A 15,933-nucleotide genomic window follows, 5' to 3' on the forward strand; every position below is an offset into this window, starting at 1 on the left:
TCCACCCCAATCCCTTCGGTTATTCTGGATTCATGTCGATGGCCATTTAACACTCCGGACCTTTCTCCAATGACTTTGTCCATTCCGCCTTGGCCAACCTTGGGTTTCATCATCACCCAGATCTGCTACACTGGTTCCACTCTTGCTTATTCAAGCTCCCTGCCTCTGACCATAGCCTCTCTGACCATAGCCTCCCTTCCTCACATCCTGTTTCTTTGTTTTTAATTTTTTTAATGTTTATTTATTTTGAGAGAGAGAGAGAGAGAGAGAGAGAGAGCAAGCTGGGGAGGGGCAGAGAGAGAGAGAGAGAGAGGGAGAGAGAATCCCCAAGCAGGCTCGGAGCTGTCAGCACACAGCCCAATTTGGGGCTCGAACCCACGAACTGTGAGATCATGACCTGGGCCGAAGTCGGACGCTTAGCTGACTGAGCCACCCAGGTGCCCCTCAGCTCTCTTGTTTCTTCATCTTCGGTACTCTGAGATCTTCAAATCATCAGGACCTCCACCTCAATAACCTTCCCCCCAAGCCACTTCCTTCTTCCCCTCTCATCCAACCTCCAGGCATAACCTGTCCAGTGTCCTTTAACTTGACCGAGTATCTTTTCGTCATTCCCATGTGACAAAATCCCAACCATCAGCTATCTCATAAATTCATCATTACCCCCTTATGGGGGGAACAAAATGGGAATTAGAGATCAAAGGCGGTAAGAGAAGGCCCTCCAGTCAGGCAATGATAATATACCATGAACCGAAGGGGATGATGACAGCTCTCTACACCCGAGGTCTACAAAAAAGCCACCTATAAGCGTTCCTGGCTGGCTCTGTTGGTAGAGCGTGTGACTCTTGACCTCCAGGTTGTGGGTTCAAGCCCCACGTTGGGGGCAGAGATTACTTAAAGATCTTTTTAAAAAATCTATAGCAACATCTAAAGCTAATAATCAAGTCCTGTCCTTTTTTGGGGTTCCGTCAGTCAACAACTCTCGGATGAAACCCTCTGTTAGACACCGGAAGCTCCACACACCCAAGTCACTGTTGTAATCTACTTTTCTGTGTGCTCCTTCGATCAAAAATCTGTCTCCACCGTGGAGTGTAAGCTCCACGAGAATGAGAACTCCGTCTTTGCTCTCCCCTGGATCCGACCACCTGGAAATGTACCTACCGCCTACTAGGTGCTCAATCGCTATATGCGGAATGAATTAATAAATGTGAATGTTAAAATTGGGAAAGGTTGATACACTCTTTTTTTTTTTTTTTTTTTTTTTTAAGAGAAGAGCAAATTTAGTGAATCTGGCTTATGGCGGCTTGGCTTTTCAGGTCCTCTCAAGGATTTCCCTTTTTTACTTCATCTCTCCAGTCATTCAGAGTGGCAACTTCTTGTCATCACATTAAATGAGGGACACTGTGTGTGTGTGTGTGTGTGTGTGTGTGTGTGTGTGTCCAGGTGGGGGTGGAAGACACGAGAACCCTTAAGTCTTACTGTTTTCCCAATTTTTAAAAACATTTCTTAATGTTTATTTACTTTTGAGACAGAGAGACAGAGAGACAGAGTGCGAGCAGGGGAGAGTAGAGAGAGAGGGAGACACAGAATCCAAAGCAGGCTCCAGGCTCCGAGCCGTCAGCACAGAGCCAGACGCAGGGCTCGAACCCACGGACCGCATGACCATGACCTGAGCCGAAGTCAGAAGCTTAACCAACTGAGCCCTACAGGCGCCCCATCTGTTTTCCCAGTTTAATACCTGCCTGGCAGCCAACAGGATCCAGGGGGCGGGCAAACCTGTTTCCCTACCACCTGCGGTGTTCCAGATGCTGGGGTGGAAATCAAAGAAATTTCAGCCTGTCATTGGATATGTGGGGGCAGCACACAGCCAGATGGTGGAGGCCCAGGTACTGCTGGGGTGGGGCTTGGGTTGGAGTCCCGTTTCTGGCTTCAGGAAGGACCTTCCTGTGTGAGCAGCCCACTGGGAGTCCCGGCCACTGTGAGTCAGTCCCCCACCCCCCAGAAGGGGTGGGTGTGTGTGGCTTCGCCTGTCCTGTGGCCACAAAATTCAGCCCAAGCTTTCAGGCTCAGGGAGGGATTCCCAGGAGTGGCTGAGGCCTGAGGGAGGACTAACCTTGTTACAGGAAAGCTCGGGGCGGGGTGGGGGTGGGGGGGTGGAGACTTGACTCGCAAAGATGGTGATGTAAGGACTTGAACGAAGGGGTGTCTGGAGTATTAAGTGGGAGAGAGGACAGGCCTGGGGAAAGACCTAACAAGCATGTTAGGGAACCTGGACTTTCTCCAAAGAGCAACGGGGAATCTCTAGAAGGGGTCTGTTTTGGGGTAGAGATGGGACTACCACTAGGGCTGCAGGGGAGGAAGACAGAGGAGGGTGTGTGCGGCGGGGGGGTCCGGGGAAGAAGGCGTGGCACTCTCCAGGCAGGAAATGCTGGCCCAGACTGGAGATGGAGAGAAATGGAAGGGTTCCAGGGACACTAGGAGGCAGAACTCACCAGGAACTGGATGTGAGGGGAGGAGGAGGGCGTGGGGGGGCCAATGGTGGAGCCCAGACTTCTTGCTTGGACCGGCTCCATGATAATCTCATTAACCGTGATAGGAACACTGGGGAGGGGGCACGCTTGGGTCAAGAGGCTGTGCTCTGCTCAGGACGCACCGACGGAGGTATCCAGCGGGCGGCCAGGAGACATCTGGGATGGAGGTGAGAATCTGGGAGGCCCTGATGTACTTACGGAAAAGGTTATCCAGAAGGACCCATGACTCACTCTGAGGCTGTGTGCCTTCCGCTAGCTCCGGGCAGAGGGTCCTCAGGAAGAAACGTCACTGAGCCCGGGCACATGGTACTGTTGCCTCTGAGTGACTGGCTACGGACAGCCCACGGTGACAAGGAGGAATGGCAGAATCATAGGCACCTGCACTCCACCGTTGGGAGCTGGAGGAAAGGATGCTGTCTCCTCCTGGCCCCAGAGCCAAACCCTTCGGTGCCCGTGCCCTATTTCTGTCATCGGTGTAGCCATTCTTCTCGGCCAGGCCTCCATCTTGGCCACTGATCTCCATGTTTCCTTCCACCTGGGATCACCCAGGTCATGGCTTCCCTTGCTCATGGCTTTTCTGGTGCCGTCTCTTCCTCTCCCTTCTCTACTGGCGCAGCACAGACCCTCATCACCCTGAACTTGGGATATCACACTGACCTCTTATTCTATGTCACCCTAACTGGTCCAACACCAACTGGGAGGTGGCATCAGGTGCTACATGTTATAGATCGTTTTCCACAAGACCACCCTCACTTCAGATGCCAACTATAAATCTCCTGGGTCCCCCAGTCACCCACATTTCTGGCCAAGTGGTTATAAATTCCAGGCTGCCTGCAATGCCCACAGGTTCGATATTTCACTGGAATGACTCACAGAACTCAGGGAAGTGCTCTACTTAGGACTGCTGTTTCACTGCAAGGGTCTGGAAGGGTCCTAGAAGCAGACCTTCTAAGCCCATTCCCCCAGGAGACAAGGGGTATCGCCCTCCTGGCACATCGGTGTGTTTACCACCCAAGAACGTCTCCCTGAGCCTCAGTGTCCAGAGTTTTTACTGGGGCTTGGGGTCTGATTGGGCTGATATCAAGTGGCTCGAACATGGCTGGTCTCTACGGTGTGGCCTACGCTCATCCTGACTCTTCCCTTTGCATAGACCATGTAGTCGTCCCATTAGTGCAAACTAGCAGGGCCCACCATGAGTAACCAGGAACCCCCATCACTTGGAAGATCCCAACGATTTAGTTTCCCTCTCAGGAATTAAGAAGGAAGGCCAGTCGAGTTCCTTATCTTATAATATCTCTTGACTGGTTTTAACTGGTAAATAAGTGCTTGCCTCTTAAGCAATATCCATTCGATAAATATTTATGGACCAGGCCCCGTACAACTCAGTGGGAAGCTAAAGGTAAAAGATGGGTATGATTGGGGCGTCTGGGTGGCTCAGTCGGTTTAGTGTCTGACTCTTGGCTTTGGCTCAGGTCATGATCTCACAGTTTGTGGGTTTGAGCCCCATGTGGGGCCCCACATGGCTGGGGATTCTTTGCCTCTACTCTTCTCCCCTGCTTGTGGTCTCTCAATCTCTCTCTCTCTTAGAACAAAACAAAACACAACACAACAAAACAACAACAACAGAAACCTCCTGGTGCTTAGAATCTACTGAGGATTAGAGCATTACAGCACAGTGAGTATCTACGGTGGGGACAAGGAAGTCAAGCATCACAGGAGCCCTCTGAAGGCTCCTGACAATGAGTTAGCCAGGGAAGAGAGGGAGAAAGTTCTAGGCAGAAGGCGCGTGTGTAAAAGCACTGAGGCATGAAAGAGAATGACTCAGTCAAAGGGCTAAAGGAAGTTCAGAGTACCTTGCATATAGAGCATGAGGGGAGAAGGGGGAGATACAGGGCTGGAAAGGTCCGTGGGAGGTGGGGGGTGTGGGGTCTGGGTGACAGCTATAGAATCATCCCCAATACAAGGATACATGGTCTTCCTCAAACACTGCCTTCATGATGCCAGGTCTTTGGTTAGAAATCTCCCAGGGCTACCACTGGCTGCCCCAGGACCGTGGGCACCTCTCCGAGGCAGCTTCAACTGGGAAGTGAGGGCACTAATGTCTATAACGTTACAGGATGGAGACTGTTCACCCCAGCTCTCTTGCTCAGCTGGGTGCTCAGAAAGTGACACCGCGTTTCACACATTTTTGGATTTTTTTTCTCAGAGCCTAGTCCACGGCCATGGCACGTACTTCATAGCTGGGTTTGTCTTTTCCTCTTTTTATTTAAAAAAAAATTTTTTTAAGGTTTTTTTTTTTTTAACGTTTATTTATTTTTGAGACAGAGAGAGACAGAACATGAACGGGGGAGGGTCAGAGAGAGAGGGAGACACAGAATCTGAAACAGGCTCCAGGCTCTGAGCCGCCAGCACAGAGCCCGACGCGGGGCTTGAACTCACGGACCGCGAGATCATGACCTGAGCCGAAGTCGGACGCTTAACCGACTGAGCCCACCCAGGCACCCCTTTAAGTTTTATTTAAGTAATGTCTCCACCCACCCTGGGGCTGGAAGTCACAACCCTGAGATGGAGAGTCGCACGAGAGCTAGCCAGGCGCCCCCACAGCTGGGTTCCTTACGCTCCGATCAATCAACTTGGATGGGGAAAAAAGTATGCTTATTTCCAATGACCAATCGGAAATGCTTGTTATGCATTTATGCCTATTTCCAATTGAAATTCAGCAATTCAATTCAATTCCAATTGAAACTCCTGCAATTGTGACTGTAGATACCACAGTAGTAGGAACAGTACCAGAGGCTCTGTCACAATAGCGGCTGCAGATACTGTCACATTACAGGGGTTGCTGATCTCCTGAGGTACGATTTAGGTGCATTGCCAGTTTGACGTCACACTTTCCAGACCTGCTGTTAGATCTTGTGAACGTGGTATCAGAGAAGCACATCTTGACTCTGACAAGAATCCGGGGGCTTGGGGGCGCCTGGCTGGCTCAGTTGGTTAAGCATCTGACTCTTGATCTCGGCTCAGGTCATCATCTCACGGTTCGTGGGATGGAGACCCGCGTTGGGCTCTGCGCTGACAGCGTGGAGCCTGCTTGGGATTCTCTTTCCCATTCTCTCTGCCTCTCCTCTGCTTGCAAGCACGCTCGCTCTCTCTCTCTCTCAAAATAAATAAACTTTAAAACAAATCTGGGGTTTTCATTTTGATGATTATATTTACATAGTTTCATTTCCTCTGTAGTCATACATATTTTACTTTATGAATTTGAAAACATTTTCCTGCGTAGGGGTCCATGGGCCTCACCAAACGGCCGAGGGGACACACGGTAGAAAAAAAAAAAAAGGAAAAACCCTGGGCTTAATAGAAGTATATATGTCACCCTCATTCTTCCTAAAATTGATGTTTGACTTTGGATACTGAGGTCATCTCTCTGGTCCAAGTCCATCACTTCCAATCCCTGGTGCCCTCAAAGGTGCTCTGGGACACCTGTCCCCAAAGAAAACAGCTGTATCAAGTGCATGCAGGGCATCACCTAAGGGAACATCCTAGGGGTACGGAATCCATCAGCTGCAGACCTCTTTCAACCAATGAGCTGAGAGCCGGACAGACCCTCACACACACCCTCCCTTGGGCCACCTGGGTCTACTGTGACTCGTCCCATGATACCCTTCATCCTAGCGACGGCCAGCTGGACCGGGGATTTCACTCGTGTCTGGCTAGTGGCCTGGGAGGTGGCCAAGCACGAGGGCTTGCCAAACCGGTACTTTCCAGTTGGATGACCCAGTTAGTTTCTGTCTCTTGGGAGACTGCACTTGAACATGCAAGGGGTCAGCAGTTGGGAGGGCTAGAGGAAGTGATCGACACAAAGACAGAGGTAAATGGTGAGAGAAGGGAAGCGAAGTCCAAGGTGGAGCTTGCCAAGTGAGGGTGGGGGTCTCGCCCTGTGCCTGTGTCACTTCATGAAGGTCTGCCTCTCACCACTTGCAAGAGCGGACCTAACCTGCGCCCCTAGAGAATTGTGGCGGGCCAGAAATCCCCAGTCTCACACAAGGCTCACAGCACAGCATGACTCCTGGCACGCCAGAGACCCAAATCGATGAAGTGGAGGGCTTTCTCCTCAGTCTCCCTAATCCTGGCTCAGTAGGCCCCCACCCCCTGTGCCCAGTGCCAGGGCCCCGTTAACCTCTTTGTCCTTGAAATCCCCTTTCCAAGGGTTCCCTATCTGCTTGACTGCTCACAAAGCAGTTAGAGCTGGTACTGTGCAGGTGGGGTTGGGCTGGGGGTGGGGGGAGGTGGCAGGCAGAGATGGGGAGGGAGGGACCAGGAGGTCTGCCACTCCCCACCTGACAGAGGCCACATGGAGTAGACCTCTGGGATCTGGCCCCCTTGGTGTCCCTTGCCCAAGCTCCTTCTCTCCCTCTGGGGTCTGTAACACTCCCCTCCTCTCTAGAATTCCTCATGGATCAAACCTAGTCCACTCTCCTTGCCCAGAAACAGATCCAGAGATGCTGCTACGTCCATAGCTCTTTTAATCCTAACGTTTTAGAGACGAGGACGTGAGGCTGAGAGAAGTCTGATGCTAGCAGTCAGAAGAGAACAGTCCAAGCTCCTTCGGATGCTCTATAAAGACCCTGCACAAGGCAGCCTCTCCAGCGTCACTGTTCACAGCTGCCTGCTACCTGTTCCTCACTGCACCCTTGCCAAACTGATATGCTAGCCTCTCCCAAAACATGCCGTTTCATCTCCAAGTCTTGGCTCCTGATGATGCCCTGGCTAAAATACCCCTAGGATGCCCTAGTGAATTTTGGGTCAAAGTGTACTCCACGGTTCCCTGGTGAGGCAGGGATCGGGTCTTAATTGCCTCTGTACCCTCCAGCTTTGGTAAGGGGCCAAAAATGAGGTGTCCCCTGACCCCAATGTCACTAAATTATTAGGGTCCATAGTATAGTCCCACTTGGAACCCCGTGGGTGGGGTTTATTGAATCATTTAACAATACATAATGGGTCTATTATGTTCTAAACACTCTGCCCGGTGCTGGGGATCAAACGTGAACGGAGACATTAGCTGGCAGGATATCACTGAGCAGACACTTTAAGAACATTCTAAAAATCTATAAAAGAGAAACAACAGAGGGTTTAATCCGTGTTTTCCTCCAGGTGCGTGTTGGGGCGGCCACCCTCCCCACTCCCCACCGGGTTCTCAAGGCAAGATTTGAGAGGGATTAAGCATTATAATCCCCGGGTTGGGTCTCGCGTCCAGAAAAGCATGAAGCCTGAATCCTAACCAGGCCCCACACGTGGCCCCACTGTATCCCTAATTCCCCGCATCCGGGAATTAGCGGTCTGGTTTGCAGCTCGCTGCCATCAAGGGGCCCCAAAGAGGGAGTTGCGAGACCCTCAAACTATTTTCCCGGGACTCAGGAGACCCCATCTAGACGCCGGTCCCTGGCACGAGCAAGGGCCCCTAACGAGGGTCTCAGGCGACAATCTTAGGAGGTGCGAACCTTTTTAAAAGAGGAGAGGGGTGGGCGCGAGCTCGGGAGCAGGCGGGCATCATTATTCCCAAACCGAGATCAGAGCTCTCCGCGGACGCCGGAGTGGGGGGTGGGAGGGGCCCCCCGGGAGAGCGTGGCTTCCGGGATCCGCCCCGCCGGGCACCGCCCCGAAGACGCAGGCGCCGATTGGCCAACGCGACCGCGGGGCGGGACCAAAGCTAAAGGGGCGGGGCTAGGGCGGCCTGGAGACGGCCGGGGCGGCGGCGAAACGCCGGAGGGGAAGCGGCGGGGCCGCACGTGGGTTTTTCGTGCATCTCTGTAATGCCCGAACCTAGTCCCAGGCGCATGGAGCCCACGCGAGACTATCCGCTGTTTGGAGGGGCCTTCTCCGCCACTCTCCCCCCCGGGGCCATCGACGTGAGGTGAGAAGGCGCGGGCACCGCTGGCCGACAGGGTGGGATGCGGGGAGCGGCGGCGGTCACCCCGGGGGTCTGCCTCGCCTCTCTCCAGCGATCTCCGGCCGGTCCCGAATAATCAGGAAGTCTTCTGCCACCGCGTGACGGACCAGAGCCTGATCGTGGAACTTCTGGAGCAGCAGGCCCACGTGCAGGGAGAGGAGGCTGCTCGGTGAGGGAGGCGGCGCCCGCGCGGCTGGCCAATGGGAGGGCCGGAGCTGGAGGAGTGGGCGGGGCCTGCGGCTGGACGTTTAATCCGGGCAATGAGAACTCCAAGGGCAACACTTTATCACCGGAAGCGAGCGAAGCTCAAAGGACTCAAAGATGCTGGGGGGGAGGGGAGGAGCGGTGAGAGATGCCCCTGCCTGACCCTGCTCCCCCTACTCTAGATACCACTTTGAGGACGTTTGCGGGGCGCAGGAGGCTAGGGCTGTGCAAGTGGAAACTGTGCAGCCCCTCTTTTTGGAGAACCTGGCCCTGAGGGGCTGCTGTCAAGAAGCCTGGGTCCTCTCTGGCAAGCAGCAGGTGGCTAAGGAAAACCAGCAGGTGAGGGCAGGGAATGTGAGATTCCTGGAGGGGTGAAGGGAGTGGCCCCGGCGGGGGAGGGGTGAGGGGGTGGGGTCGGGTAAGCATCCTGACACTGATCCCTTTAGGTAGCAAAGGACGTGACGGTGCACCAGGCCTTGCTGCGGCTGCCCCAGTACCAGACTGATGTCCTGCTCACCTTCAGTCAGCCCCCGTAAGGAGGACAGATAGGACACATGGCTCATGGCTGGGACCCCAGGAGGATCTGCTGGGAGGGGAGGAGCAGGGAGACTGGCTGGTGGGGTTCTCCTGGAAACAGGAGGTGGGAACTTCCAAACCGGAGGCCTGGATGATGTTCTCTCTCCATCTGTTCCCCCACCCTCAAGCCCTGACAACAGGTCATTTCTTAGCCCTGAAAATCTGTCACTTCTGCCCTGGAGCCTGGGTGACTTTGAACAGCTGGTGACCAGTCTGACCCTTCACGATCCCGGCATCTTTGGTCCCCAGTAAAGATCCTGAAGTACCGCGTGACGCTGCTGAAGCACATGGGGGCCCCGTTCTGCAAGGGGAGCGAGGGTTTGGAGATATTCCCCTAATTCCTTCCCTGTGCATAAACATAAGACACCTCCTGTCTGCAGAAATAAACTTGCTTTATACCCAAGATAATCTCTGTGCCATTGCATCTAACAAGACACCTGGATCCCCCCCCCCCCCGCCCCCACCGGGTTCCCTTTGGTCTTGGAGTGGGGAGTGTAAAGTTTGTGCATCAGAGCCGAAGGGACCCAAGGCTGCCCAAATAAAAGGAGGAAATACTTTGGAGTGACCGGTTCAGCCCTGAGAGAGGGGTATGAAGTGTCCAGGGGATGGGTAGGGAAGGTTTAAAGAAAGTGACACCCAAGAAAGGGAGGGAAACTATCCCTTGTAGTGATTCAACCCTGAGAAGACAGTTAGGGAGTGGCATAGGCGGTTCCCTTTGGATGGACGAAAAGATCCGCTGGTCAGAAGTCACGAGAACACAATAGTGGAGGCAGAAGTGTCTAAGGAGTGCTGATGTGGTGGTGTGGGAAGGACTGGCTGTTATTTGGTGTACGTGTGGTAGAGGGTGCGTAACTGGTCCCAGAAGAAGAGGGAAAGGATGGTGTGGGGGCCAAGGCGGAAGTAGGAGGCACCTATACCCTTGTACATGCCAAAAATGCCCTCTGTCCGAGCGGTCTGCCGCAGAGCATCCAGCATCCCCCGGTACATGAGGCCCTGAGAGCAGGTTGGAGAGGGAGGGAGAGCACAGGGAAGGGATCTGTCAGAGCCCACCAGGGGGCCTCATCTGGGCAGGCTGCCTTTCTGGCTGTCCCACCTGCCCCCACAATCTGCCTTCGCCCACCCCCTGGCTCTCCCTGCCTGCCGACACTCCAGAGCACTCCCTTACCTTGCCCTGAGAGTCCGTGGGCTGGTTGTAGAGCCTCGTGCTGACCACATCAAACGGCGTCATGGCCAGGACCACCGCAATGCCACTCACCATGGCAGCTGCCAGAGCCACTTTCCAGCTCTGGGGAGGAAGTATCTAAGAGTGAAGGGAGGAAGAGTTTTGTCAGCCAATCATTCGAGGCCTAGGGAAGGATAGGCCCCGTCCTGGGGACACAGGAGAGAGCTGGTAACTCGGGAAGCTCCCATGCCACCACTTATAATACAGCGTGATGACACTTGGAAGGAGGAAGGGCAGGCTGCTTGGGGACTCAGAGACGACTGCTGCGAGGTAAGCGAGGTAAGCGACAAGAGGACTGTGGGAAGGGTGTCAAGAGTCAGTGAGCCCCAAGCCCTCCTGCTGTTCCCTTGTTCCCTCACACTGAATGTCAGCACTGACCCCTCTGGGGGGGGGGGCGCCCTTCAGCTTGCCCTTCCCCCCTGCCCACATTCCCGGGGTGGCCCCACCCCTTTCCCAGGCAGTACCTCCCACTGCGTGATGAGGTCCTTGGTGGATGAGAAGGTGCACAGCTGGGTGGAGGAACCGATGATAACTCGGGGCAGGCCGCCCAGGGCCCCACGCCACAACCCCACCAGACCATGTTTCTGGCCAATCTCGCTTAGCGCCTGAAACATGCCCTGGCAGGGGGAAGACCACGGGGGCGGGCTTCAGTCCCCCCAGCATCAGGGGCTGCCACCTAACACTGCCAGGGAGGGGTCCTTAACAGGCACCCGGTGTCCGGACAACCAGTTCCGTGTGGACTTAAGAGTCGGCATGTGGCCCCTTCAGGGATCTACCACCCCCCCCCCCCCCGTGGTTCCTTTCTTCATCACCCCAGAATAGGGGCAGGAAGCAAGGGAGGACGTGAGCAGCTCAGGAGAATGGGATGGGAGAAACAGGTGCAGAGACGTGGAGGAAGTGGGGACCATGTGGGAAAGAGGGTCTGGGCAGACTCCAGGGACGCAGTGGGGCTGAGCTGGTGGACCAGGCAGAGCCGGGGCTGGGTTGCAGTTGTTGGGGGCAGGCAGAGAGCTGGGGGGCAAGGGGCGCGGGGGGCAGGGAGCCAGTGGGGCTGGAAAACCCTCACCTGATGCTTATACTGGTGCCCTACTGCAATTTCCGAGGCTGCTTGTGCCTGTAGGTGTGTCTTCACCTGGGGACGAGAGAGTATCACAGCCTCCAGCCCAGGGGCCACCCTCCCACCCCAAAGACCCGAACGCCTGACCCCCTCACACTTCCTCTGGGGTGTTCGGCAAGGTATATCCTTTTAATCTGATAATTATTGTTGTTCCCACTTAACAAATTGGTCATGAGACTCTGTGTCCCTTGGCTCCAGTCCCAGGGGATGGATCTCTTAGCACGGAGAAGACACCCCACCCCCTCTACATCCTCCTTCCCTTGGGGAGGTAGGGTGGGGGATGGGGAGGCTGGAGAAAGGCAGCATTTCCTAAGACTGTTCCCGTAGGGCAACACTCTGGTGCTCGGCCTCTCACGCCAGCTCTTATTCTCAGACTGGATCTCCAGCCACCACTGTGAACCAGCCTGCCCATCAAACTGGGGCAGGTTGTGAGGGGTCATCTGTAAAACTTGCTCTCTGGCCCCCAAACCCCACGGGGGCATGTGGAGGCTGATTTTTGAAGGGGTCACCGTCCCTGAATCTCATACCCTGAGAGCGAGACCAGACAGACTGCCTCTCTTACAGAACTGACTGCCTCCCAGGATCTTCCAAGAGGAGCCCTAAGCAAGGCCTAATCCTAGCAATAAGCAGCTGTGTGACCTTGAGCTGGTCACTTCCCCTCTCTGGGCCTCAGGCTATTGACCCTTCATCTATTCCAGAAAACTCAAAGGAGAACACTGCGGGATTCTAATTCTGTGATGCCCGGGACTTTCCTTGATCCCCTACACCCGCTGATGTATGGTGCTCAAATTCCCCATCATCCCCTGCACGAACCCACTTCCAAGCTCAGTATCAGCTTTGCAGGCCCGGGCCCACCCGACACCAAGTGTCTGCCTGAAGGCCCCAGGCAAGATCCTTCTTCTCACCATGTAGATGGGGCTCCCCAAGTAGGCTCCCATGACCCCAGCCAGGGCCCCAGCTGCTGCGCTTCGTGGAGGGCTGAGGGTGCCTTCGGCAGTGTGCAGGTAGCCCCCAGCCTCAGCCAGCCCGTAGGTGCCCAGGCGGATGCCATTCATGAGGAACTGGTATAAGAGGGCGGGGGCCAGTCCCTTCTGCAAGGCAGCCAGGCCGTCCACCCTGCCGATGGTGATGAAGGCGTGGAAGACGTTTCGGTAGTGCCGCTGGTAGGTGCCCGGGGCCTGCAATTCTCCCTGCAGCTGCATCCTGGTCTTTACCACTTCCAGGGGGTTGGTGAACAGACAGGCCCCGCAGGCTGCCAGGCCGCTCATCAAGAAGTCCATGGTGGGGTAGCAGTAACAGGAAGTGGCCCAGGAGTAAAAAAGTAAAACTGAGCTTCAGAAACGGGGGGCTCAGAAATCAGGGGGAGGGCCTCAGTCTTAGCAGTCCGGGCTGCAGGAGATAGGAATTGAGAGGTCTGGAGCGGAGACTGCTAGGGTCAAATGTCAAGAGGTCAAGGGTTAGCTGGAATTTGGGAGTCAGGAGCTGGCAAAGAGAGAAGAAAAAGGAGTTTAGGGGAGCCTGGTGAGAAGGTTATGGCAGGGCTCTGTCGGTCAAGGATTTGAGGCCAAGGAAGGGCGGAAGTCAGGAGGATGGCAGGTGGAATGATGAGGATGGTCGGCTACGGGGGCCCGGGAGCAGGGGAGGGAAATGCGGATTCGGGAGATGGGAGCCGGGAGGAAGGAAAAAGAAAAACAGCAGGTTACGGAGGAAAAGGATCCTGGAGAAGATCGATGGCGTCCCGGGGAAGGCAACGGGATCGATCTGTATCGGGGAAGCAAGTCGGGACTCCAGCCCGGGATAAGCGTCCCCGGGCAGCTGCCGAAGCCCGCTGCAGCTCCGGCCAGGGGTAGCCAGCGGAGGCCGGGCCGCCACACTCCAGTCACTGGAGCGCGGCGCCCAATCGGGAGCCGGGGAGAGCCGCAGCCGGGAGCGCCAGCCAATCAGCGCCGAGCCGGCTCCGCGGCCAATGGGAGGTGCTCTGGACGACCCGGCCCCCGGAATCCTGGGAGAGGCTGTCGAAATTAACTCTCCCCACGCCGGCGCCCGCGCCGGCGCGGCGGACGGGAAGCTCCGGGAGGGGCTTTGGGGGAGCAGAGCTTGTATCTCCCGCGGGGAGGAGAGGCTGGAGCCAGGGCTCCTGGGCTGGGGTTTGGGGCTGCTCCTCTCGCGGGTGGAGGGCGCCCCTCCCTTCGCCTTCTGTCCGGGTCTGTGTCAAACTGTGGATCCGCTCCCTCCTGGGTTCCGGCGCCAGGTGACCCCGGAGGCTGCGGCTACGCCCGCAGGTGCAGACGGGGGACACACCTGCTGGACCGGATGGATCTCTTGAGGCTGTGGAGAGTATTCGCAGGCTCCAGCTCCGGGGTGTGGTGGCTGCGGGCCCCGAAGGTTGGCGTGGGAGCGCAGTCAACCCTGAGCTCTTGATCCTCGCGGCAATCCAGAGGCGAAGGGAGGACAGGGCAAGGCAGGGGGTTAGTTCCCTGGGCTTAGGTTTACACTGTCAGATGGTGGTGGGGGAGCCTGGGATCCTGGACCCCTGTCTTTGCTCATGAGTCCGCTGACAGTTAATCACGGGAGAACCGAGGAAAGAGGTTGGGTTAGCTAGCAACCCTGGGAAGGGGTGGAAGGAGAAAGAAGGCTTGGGAGAAAGAAAGCAGGATGGGGGATGTCATCTTGGGGAGGGAGGGAGGAGGAGGCAGAGGCTGCCTGCCTGTGTGTGAGTGAGGCAGCCACCAGATTTAGACTCAGCGCCTCTGGAGTTCCAGTTTGGGTCCTGTTGTGCACCGGTTCAGTGACCTTAGGCAAGTTACTTAACATTTCAGACCTTCCTTTCTAAACAGGAATGATAATTATCTATTGCACCGACCTGAGTGCAAGTGTTGGACATGTACTAAGTGCTCAGTTACCAGGTTTCCAGAAAAGCCGGGAGCTGTCAGACCCCTGTGCCCTGTGCCCTCCAGTGTCTTGTTCCCACTGCCCGGAATGTCCCTTCCTTCTTTTGGCGATTCCCAAACCATTCCTCACCTTGACCTTTACTTCTCCTGACACTTGAAGCTTTTTCAAGTTCTCCACTTTCAGCCATTTCCATCTGGCTTTGCTCCTCAAGCATTTACCCACATTTTTCATTTTAATTAGCAATTGTTTACTCCCTGACTCCTTCACCTCCCTGGGAGTTCTTGGATGCCCCAGCCCACCCCTAGACCCTGTCTGAGTCATCTCTATCTCACCATTGTACTGCTACCTCATTGAGCAGTTCAGATGAGGCAGGAGGGGTGGAGGGTAAAGTAGCACAGATAATGGGGCTTCTCAGGAGGGGCTCTGAGTCTTCTGGAAATTTCCAAAGAATGCTCTTAGAGTTCTCCACCTGGTGGACGGGATGACAATTTTTTTTTAATGTTTTTATTTATTTTTGAGAGAGAGAGAGAGAGAGAGAGAGGCAGAGCATGAGCAGGGGAGGGGCAGAGAGAGGGGGAGACACAGAAGCAGGCTCCAGGCTCAGGCTCTGAGCTGTAAGCACAGAGCCCAACGCGGGGCTTGAACTCAGAGAGTGTGAGATCATGACCTGGGCTGAAGTTGGACACTTAACCGACTGAGACACCCAGGAGCTCCGAGAATTAATTATCATTTTAATCCTGGAGTTTACACCAGTGGTTCTCAAAGTGTGGTCCTTGGAGTAGCAGCAGCACCTGGGAATTCACTAGAAATGCAAATCCTCTAGTCTTGCCTTAGACTTCCAGCACCAGGAACTCAGGAGGTGAAGACTGACTGACTACTCCGTTCAACAAGCCCTGTAGGTTATCCTGATGTGTGCTGAAGTTTTAGAACCATTAGTTTAGGCCTTTTGTCTTTAATATCTAGATACCCTAGAGATAGACAACTTTTATAGTATTATTTTTAAAAATACCTTAATTTTGGGGTGCCTGGGTGGCTCAGTCAGTTAAGCGTCCGACTCTTGGTTTTGGCTCAGGTCATGATCTCACAATTCGTGGGTTCAAGCCCTGCGTTGGGCTCTGTGCTGACAGCTCGGAGCCTGGAGCCTGCTTCAGATTCTGTGTCTCCCTCTCTCTCTGCCCCTCCCCCTCTCATTCTCTGTGTGTCTCTCTCTCTCAAAAATGAATAAACATTAAAAAAAAAGGGTTTTTTTAATAGCGTAAATTTTAGAAGTGTTAAGTTTACAGAAAAGTCGTGGGGCGCCTGGAGGGGCTCAGTTGGTTAAGTGTCCAACTTCGGCTCAGGTCACGATCTCACGGTTTGTGAGTTCGAGCCCTGCATCGGGCTCTGTGCTGACAGCTCAGAGCCTGGAGCCTGCTTTGAATTCTGTGTCTCCCTCTATCTCTCT

At 54.8% G+C, this 15,933-nt stretch overlaps 2 protein-coding genes across 6 annotated transcripts; one reads left to right on the forward strand and one right to left on the reverse strand.

Moving 5' to 3' along the window:
• The first annotated feature begins 8,117 nt into the window (after positions 1 to 8,117).
• RANGRF (RAN guanine nucleotide release factor) lies at positions 8,118 to 9,666 on the forward strand. Of its 3 annotated transcripts, none has more exons than XM_078437787.2 (5): positions 8,119 to 8,442; positions 8,531 to 8,647; positions 8,865 to 9,021; positions 9,129 to 9,214; positions 9,411 to 9,666. In XM_078437787.2, exons 1-5 carry the CDS (start codon positions 8,342 to 8,344, stop codon positions 9,508 to 9,510), a joined length of 561 nt encoding a protein of 186 aa, XP_078293913.1. In that variant the 5' UTR covers positions 8,119 to 8,341; the 3' UTR covers positions 9,511 to 9,666. The 3 variants fall into 3 exon arrangements, with proteins under 3 accessions (XP_060503321.2, XP_078293913.1, XP_060503320.2); XM_060647337.3 differs by having other exon boundaries at positions 8,123 to 8,442; positions 9,387 to 9,660; XM_060647338.3 differs by lacking the exon at positions 9,129 to 9,214 and having other exon boundaries at positions 8,118 to 8,442; positions 9,387 to 9,499.
• SLC25A35 (solute carrier family 25 member 35) lies at positions 8,654 to 14,089 on the reverse strand. Of its 3 annotated transcripts, none has more exons than XM_060647335.3 (5): positions 12,503 to 14,089; positions 11,547 to 11,612; positions 10,945 to 11,097; positions 10,424 to 10,558; positions 8,654 to 8,802 (listed from the first exon to the last, which is right to left on the reverse strand). In XM_060647335.3, the coding sequence occupies exons 1-5, from the start codon at positions 12,875 to 12,877 to the stop codon at positions 8,794 to 8,796; spliced, it is 738 nt and encodes a 245-aa protein (XP_060503318.1). In that variant the 5' UTR covers positions 12,878 to 14,089; the 3' UTR covers positions 8,654 to 8,793. The 3 variants fall into 3 exon arrangements, with proteins under 3 accessions (XP_060503318.1, XP_060503317.1, XP_078293912.1); XM_060647334.3 differs by lacking the exon at positions 8,654 to 8,802 and adding an exon at positions 9,787 to 10,251 and having other exon boundaries at positions 12,503 to 14,082; XM_078437786.2 differs by lacking the exons at positions 8,654 to 8,802; positions 10,945 to 11,097 and adding an exon at positions 9,787 to 10,251 and having other exon boundaries at positions 12,503 to 14,082.
• Between the last annotated feature and the right edge of the window lie 1,844 nt (positions 14,090 to 15,933).

The sequence above is a fragment of the Panthera onca genome, chromosome E1 (assembly GCF_046562875.1).
Source record: "Panthera onca isolate mPanOnc1 chromosome E1, mPanOnc1 haplotype 2, whole genome shotgun sequence".
NCBI classification, from domain to species: Eukaryota; Metazoa; Chordata; class Mammalia; order Carnivora; family Felidae; genus Panthera; species Panthera onca.